A 7,327-nucleotide genomic window follows, 5' to 3' on the forward strand; every position below is an offset into this window, starting at 1 on the left:
AATTTGGAGGTATTTGGCAGAGTTCAGGAATGTTTCTGTCTGATTGCCTTGATTATGATGTATTTGATGGTCAGCATAATACATTGAGTGACATGTTTTACACTCTCCAGTCAATACACCAACATTCTTGTAAATTGAAGATCCTCGAATCAAAGTCACCAGAGGCATATCACGTTGACAAGTATATACTCCAATATGTCGGGAGTTACATGAGGCAGTTTCGCACTCCATGTCAATAGGACAGATGATTTGTATGGGCTCAATAGCCTTTTGAGAAACTTTCTGCAGCTTTTTATTGTACGAGTAATTGGTGGCCAGCGAAGAGCTACTTCTTTAAGAACTGGTCCCAAGTTCATGTTGACAGTGACAGGAACCTTCAGACTTGGTTGCATGGTGGCAAATTCCAGTTCAACAGGATCTAGAGGTGAAACATATATCTTAACAACACCCTTGACTTTTCCTAAGACAGGAGCAATCTGAAAATCTTCATCGTCAACAGGATTGTAATGTTGACCCATAGCTCTGTTCCGCAAAATGCCTCCAGTGGCACGTGAAGAACCCTCAGGACGAGGAGGGCTTTCCATAGAGACATCTCCTGGTTCATCACCAGAAGTCAATGGAGCAGTGGTAGAAATAGGAACAGTGGTATTAGAAACAGAAAGAACAGCAGCAGAAACAGCAGCAGAAACAGCAGAAACAGTGGAAATAGCAGAACCAGTGGATGCAGTGGGAATAGCAGAAACAGCAGAAACAGTGGGCATAGCAGGAGAAACAGCAGAAATAGCATGAATATCAGCAACGGCAGGAACAAGAGTAGCAGGGATAGCCTGAACATCAGGGACAACAGGAACAGAAGAAGCAGCAGAACTGGAAGGGATGGAGGAAGCAGCAGGNGCAGCAGAAACAGCAGCACGTGCAGGTGGTGCAACTGANATACCCCTTTGGGTTAAAAGTTTCATAGTGCTTTAAATATTTCAGTATGTAAGATTTAAATAAAGCAATAAAACTCACTGAGTCTGCTTTTTGACCCGCTTGGCTTCTTCAGCTGCCACTTCTGCATTTTTCTGGGCACTGGTTTTGCGCCCCTTTTTGCTAAAAATTCATGTCAGAGAATGTCAAAGTAAATGTGATTAATTTTGTACCCTTTTTTCCCCCCCTTGTTCAGGATGACATCCTTCCCCCTCTTCCCCCCATGTCTGGGCTTATCAACAACCACCTCATCCTCCAGCTCAGCCAAAGCTTCCTCCTCCTCCTCCTCCTCCCCCTGACCCTCCCCTTGACCCTCCTCCTGCTCCTCCTCCTGCTCCTCCTCCTGCCCCTCCCCCTCCTTCCCCTCCTTTTGACCCTCTCCCTCCTGCCCCTCCTCCCCCTGATCTTTCTTAGATGCCTTGTTGGAATCAGACCTCAACCTCTTCTTAGGAGTCTGGTCAGCAGCAGAAGCCTGCCTCTTCCTGGATCTAGAGGTGGAAGCAACAGAGGTTGATTTGGTAGTAGCTCTGGTGGTTGGCATAGTGAGACAGTGAGCAGTGGTGGTGGTTACAGAACAAGGAGCAATTTGCCTTAGATGAGCCAAAGAAGCCAGATATGGGAATGCTTACAAACACTTCACAAGTTTACTCACTCAAAAATTCATAAGTCCGAAAATTCATATCTTCTGAAATTTCAACCTAAGTATACATACTGGCAATAACACACTACCTATGAAATCTCAACGAAAGGTAATGATAACAAATTGCACATCTACTATGAGGTGGGGGGGCAATGACAACAGGAGCGGCTGTAAACGAGGTTAATGAGGCGGTGGCCGTAAACGAGGGTTAATGAGGTGGGGGGGGGGCAATGACAATATAATGAGGGGGGGGGCAATGACAATGGGAGCAGCTGTAAAAGAAGATAACGAGGGGGTGGCAATGACAACAGGAGCAGCTGTAAACGAGAGTTAACAAGGTGGGGGGGGGCAATGCCAACAGGAGAAGCTGTAAACGACAATAACGAGGGGGGCAATGAAAACGGGATCAGCTGTAAACGAGGTTAAACGAGGCGGGGGCAATGACAACGGGAGCAGCTGTAGACGAGGTTAACAAGGTGGGGGGGCAATGACGACGGGAGCGGCTGTAAAGAGGTGGGGGGCAATGATGACGGGAGCAGCTGTAACAAGGTTAACGAAGTGGGGGGGCAATGACGACGGGAGCAGCTGTAAATGAGGTTAACGAGGTGGAGGGGTGCAATGACGATGGGAGCGGCTGTAACGAGGTTAACGAGGTGGGGGGGCAATGACGATGGGAGCGGCTGTAAAGAGGTGGGGAGGCAATGACGACAGGAGCAGCTGTAACGAGGTTAACGAGGTGGGGGGGCAATGACGACGGGAGCGGCTGTAAACGAGGTTAACAAGGTGGGGGGGTGCAATGACGACGGGGAGGTGGGCGCTTGTTGTTTTTTGTGGGCGTTCGTCGTTTTCCGTGTCCGCTCATCGTTTCTCGTGGTGGGCGCTTGTCACAATTCGTGGGTGGGGTGGGCGCTCGTCGTTTTCCGTGTCCGCTCGTCGTTTCTCATGGTGGGCGCTTGTCAAAATTCGTGGGTGGGGTGGGCGCTCGTCGCTTTTCGTATGTGCTCGGGGTGGGCGCTCGTCTGCTGTTGTGGTGAGGACGGAGGAATGGGGTGGTTGGGCAAACACACGTACTATTTGCCCATGACGTGGCAACGTCATGGGCGCCGTCCCTCGTTCTTGGCTCGTCATTCTGCATACCCATACGTTTGCATGGGCGCCATTGTCGTTCGTGGCATGGGTGTGCCGTTCCTCGTTAGCGGGAGTGATGTGGCATGGGCGGTGTCGACGGTGGGCGGTGTTGATGGTAGGCGGCGTCGACGGTGGGCGGTATCGATGGTGGGCGGTGTCGTCGTGGGTTGACACAAACAGTAAACCCACCGCCAACGTCAGACGTCGGCGGTGGTGAGTGGTGTAGTCGAGGTGGTGGTGTGGTGTAGGAAGGATGGTCATGTCGATGTGACAAGTGATGCCACATAACGTTCGATCGGACAACGCCGTGAGTTTGTCCCGCTTTGTAATCTCACCCCGCAGACTGAACAAAATGCTTGATCCTCGTTATCGGTAGCATTGGTTTTCATAATATAGTATATGTTGTAGTATTATAATACTTCTAGTGTTGTCTGTTAATGATAGTGCTCTATTTTCGCATTTTTAGTTGTATTAATAATAATAACTGAGTACTGATGTTACTAGTACAGTCCAGTGGACTCCACTGGACTCCACTGGACTGCTGAAATTAGTATAATGTTTGTTCTAATTCAGTTAATATACCAGTGGACTCCAGTGGACTCCAGTGAACTCTGACTGGACTCTCAGTCCACTGGACTGGGACTGGACTCTGAAAAGTGGCTGGCAGTCCAGTGAGAGTCCAGTGGACTGGACTGGACTGGACTGGACTGGACTCCAGTGGACTGGGCATTGTACCAGCCAATCTGGCCTGGCAAAAGGGTGACTGGAATCCAGTGGAGTCCACTGGAGTCCATCTGGATTACGTGGGGGATGGTAAAGACCTCCACAAATTCTACGAAGGTGAGATATCCTAGTTTTGCTGAGTTTATGATTGCTGAGTAGCCGTTACCAGGCAATCTTTGAGGTTCGGCTCAAGGATGATAACCGCATTGTAGACATGAAGGAAGATTTGTGAGTACTCCCGTTGTTGCACAAGCTTTTTTCTCATACTTCTGGTCAGACTAAAAGGCAACCCTTTGGTACTTGCATACCTCTGGCAAAATGCACCGTCGAAACTCAAACAAGATCTTTCCGCAATCGCCAAACCATCAATCGCTGCATCTTCTTTCCAAACGGCAGAGTCTAGTACACATGTTAATACACCTTCCAGTGCTTCTCTAACAGCGCTCCTGGACAATGCTCACATCGGGGCACTGCAGCCAAACTCTGTAGAAGAACGGCATAATGTGGATGAACCTGGTGCTCTGGCTAATGTGATTTCAGGTGTCCAGCCGGATAAGTCTCAGGGACGAAACAGCACTCCCCAATCTTCTGAAACTCTTAGCTGCTCTGGTTCAGAACCTCATAACAGCGTTGATGGGCTTGATAGCACTCCAGACGGTCTTGGCGATACTCTAGCTGCTCAGAACATCATTCCTTCCAACGATCAAGGTAGCTCTCCCTCTAGACCATCTTCCGGTGCCCAGCGAAACCGTTCAAGCCAGTCCAACAATCGAGATAATCTAGATATACCTCAGAGAAATGCCAATTGTCTTGCAGCAACACGAGGAAGAAGGAAACGACCACATCAAGAAGTTGAACCTGTGGAGAACGAAGTTTATGAAGTGGAAGCAATAGTGGGATTTGCCTATGATGATGATGTGAGTACGATTACTCCTTGGATAATAAAAAGGGATTGTATATTGACTGAATCCCAGAACGTTCCATACTGGGAAATTAGCTGGAAGGGATATGACGACACAACTTGGGAAACATTTGACAAACTTCAGTGAGTGTCTCCAAAGTGTTATGGCCAAAAATCAAGGTTTGACCAGACAACTTGAAAGGGGATGCATGGACATCTTCTCCCAATATAATGAAGTTCAAGGAATCCACCCAATGGACTACGAACAGGCTCTGCCATCTATCCAGGCAGTAATACCGGATGAACGTTGTCTCAAAAGGCGCAAGATCGAACTGGGTCTTCTTTCTGGTAATATTGCTAAGCTTGAGTGCATCCTAGATGGTAAGATGCTTGCTAATGAGCTCAAGGTCCTGGTCAATGAGAATGGAAAAATGACTGATTGCCTCGCATTCTCATCCTCAGATACTGGGGATATGGTCTCACTCTTGGTTGAGCAAAATGATATCCAAAACTTCTTCGAAACCTATCTGCATGTCACTCCAAATGGAGATTCGCTTTCCTGTCTCTCTGGTGGAATTCTATTCCAACGCTTGAGGACTTTACACTCCTCCACATATTCCAGTTGGACTCCAGATGGACTCCGGCGGACTCCAGATGGATTACTGCTGTTCATCCAGATTTTTTCTCTGGTGGCAACCCAGCCAAACTGGAGTCCAGGTCCACCATTTGGACTGCATGGACTCCACCTCATAACACAGTCAACCAGCCAGACTCCATATGGAGTCCAGAAAGAGTTTACAATTTCTGTTTATTTATTATTGTTATTATTATTAGACCAGAAAAAAAGAATGCCATGACCGGGAATTGAACACTCAATCACTTGGGCAGCTGTAACTGCCGCAATAAACCACTACACCACGAAGGCTTTATTAGCTCTATAACTTTTACACATCATATACCCTCGCTCCCGGCACGTTCCGAAAGCACGTTGGCTTTGTTGCCGCGTCGTTGTCTTTTGTCTTCCCACCACCACCTTCCCACCATCTCCAACCTCGTTCGACACACCCAACCACCGTACCTCGCCCAAACCAACCTCACGACAACAGCAACCCCACGCAACAACACCACACCCCAACAACAGCCCACAACCACCACCGAGGCTGACGACAAGCACCACCCACGACACGATGACGTGTCAACGACACGCGACGCCGACGACACGCGACGACAACGACACGACATGCGACGACGACGACAACGACGACACGCGACGCCGACGACACACGACGACGACGACACGTGAGGACGACGACACGTGAGGACGATGACACGCGAGGACTACGACACGGGACAACGACCACAACCACGACATGCGACAACGACGGCACGCGACGACGACGACACGCGACGACGACGACGACGACGACGACGACACACGAGACGCGACAACGGCAACACGCAACCGCGACCGTGACAACGGCGACACGCGACGACGATGAACGGCCGCCCTGGGACGACAATACAACGCCCACGCGGGACGCGACGAGGGCCAAGCACCACCACTCCTCCCTCCCTCCATGACTCACCACCCCCTCCCATGCTGCTCACTACTCCCCCCCCCTTCCATTCCTCTCTCCCCACTCCATTCCTCTCTCTCCCCCCTCTCCCTTCTTTCCACTCTCCCTCCATTCCACTCTCCCTTCTCCCTTTCCCTCCCCCACCATTCCTCTGTCCCCATCCAATCCTCTCTACCCCCTCCCTCTATTCCTCTTTCCCTTCTCCCTTTCCCTCCCCCCTCCATTCCTCTCTCCCTCTCCCTTCCTTTCTCTCCCCCTCCATTCCTCTCTACCCCCTCCCTCCATTCCTGATCACCACTCCCACCCCCCCCCACTCCTTTCCCCCTCTCTGTAACATAGAATGTAGTAAAATCAACTTATGTAGTTGCTAATACACTTCAATTTTCTTTGTCTCATGAAATCTAAGTACCTCAATTATCAACTTAAGGTCTAAGTCTGGTGGAGTCCAGACAGAGTATACAGACTCCAGATAGACTCCACCTGGATGATCCAGAAATATAGACATTTGGTTGTATGATAGTTGGACTCCAGATGGACTCTGGATATCCAGCTGGAGTCTGCCAGAGTCCATCTGGAGTCCAACTGGACTATGTGGGGGAGTGTAAAGTACACCAATGCTTGATCCACTCTACGAAAGCTCTTCCTACGCTTGTTGCTGAAATGCAAAAAGTCAAGATTCTTCATCGTGCGCTGCAATGGGAGATGTGCCGATCTCTGATTGTTGTATTTGATTGGTACACTTCTACGGGCCCAGAGTTTGCTCAGCGGCTTCTGCAAATTCATCAACAGGATGGCTACAAAGCTTTGAAACTGCAATCGCCGCCATTTGCAGATATTGTGGACCACATCGTCCAATATGTCCAGGAATCGCAGGATGCAGCGCGAGAGGGAAAGCGAACATCCAAGCGGAAAGCCAAAAGCGCCAAACGTACAGTCGCTGCAGGTAAACCTCTGAGAAAGCCACCTACAATGCCTGAGACGCTGCGGGCCAAAATAGGGCCAGTGCGGCAACAGCTTTCTCAGGTTCCTTATGACCTTTACGGCTTACGGGATGGGGCAAAGAAAACTCAAATGATCCATCTTCCAAACCTGGTGCCATATCATGTAAAGCCTGGGTTGGACACTCTTTACACTTCTGGTGGCTACATTCTACAAGAGCTCTGGTCACGGGAGCTTCTTATGCCACACCTGGCTTGTATCGACAAAAAATTCAGCAGCTCTCGTCGCACTGTCGATGAAGCTAAAATTATTGACTGAAGCATTGTTAGAGGCGCAATCCTCCATTGCATAGCAGAGGCGTATGGAACGGATGCTGTTTTTGCTTCATTATCTCTGGAGCCGTTTCTTGCCACCCCTACCATCATCTTTGCCGATCATCTCGAAAGGATA

General features: G+C 49.5%; 3 protein-coding genes across 3 annotated transcripts; 2 read left to right on the forward strand and 1 right to left on the reverse strand.

Annotated features, from left to right (window-relative positions):
- Positions 1 to 155: 155 nt before the first annotated feature.
- Positions 156 to 1,510, reverse strand: LACBIDRAFT_302993 (uncharacterized protein; the record flags this gene model as incomplete). The annotated part of the gene is made up of 3 exons (XM_001883802.1): positions 156 to 963; positions 1,012 to 1,092; positions 1,143 to 1,510. The coding sequence occupies 3 exons, from the start codon at positions 1,508 to 1,510 to the stop codon at positions 156 to 158; spliced, it is 1,257 nt and encodes a 418-aa protein (XP_001883837.1).
- An 846-nt stretch (positions 1,511 to 2,356) lies between these two features.
- LACBIDRAFT_329667 (uncharacterized protein) lies at positions 2,357 to 5,229 on the forward strand (the record flags this gene model as incomplete). The annotated part of the gene is made up of 9 exons (XM_001883686.1): positions 2,357 to 2,899; positions 3,242 to 3,294; positions 3,323 to 3,408; positions 3,456 to 3,577; positions 3,630 to 3,688; positions 3,738 to 4,332; positions 4,355 to 4,377; positions 4,507 to 5,154; positions 5,196 to 5,229. The coding sequence occupies 9 exons, from the start codon at positions 2,357 to 2,359 to the stop codon at positions 5,227 to 5,229; spliced, it is 2,163 nt and encodes a 720-aa protein (XP_001883721.1).
- A 1,240-nt stretch (positions 5,230 to 6,469) lies between these two features.
- LACBIDRAFT_329668 (uncharacterized protein) lies at positions 6,470 to 7,195 on the forward strand (the record flags this gene model as incomplete). Its single annotated transcript, XM_001883687.1, has 1 exon — positions 6,470 to 7,195. One exon carries the CDS (start codon positions 6,470 to 6,472, stop codon positions 7,193 to 7,195), a length of 726 nt encoding a protein of 241 aa, XP_001883722.1.
- Between the last annotated feature and the right edge of the window lie 132 nt (positions 7,196 to 7,327).

The sequence above is a fragment of the Laccaria bicolor genome, genomic scaffold, assembly GCF_000143565.1.
Source record: "Laccaria bicolor S238N-H82 LACBIscaffold_22 genomic scaffold, whole genome shotgun sequence".
In the NCBI taxonomy this organism is placed as follows: Eukaryota; Fungi; Basidiomycota; class Agaricomycetes; order Agaricales; family Hydnangiaceae; genus Laccaria; species Laccaria bicolor.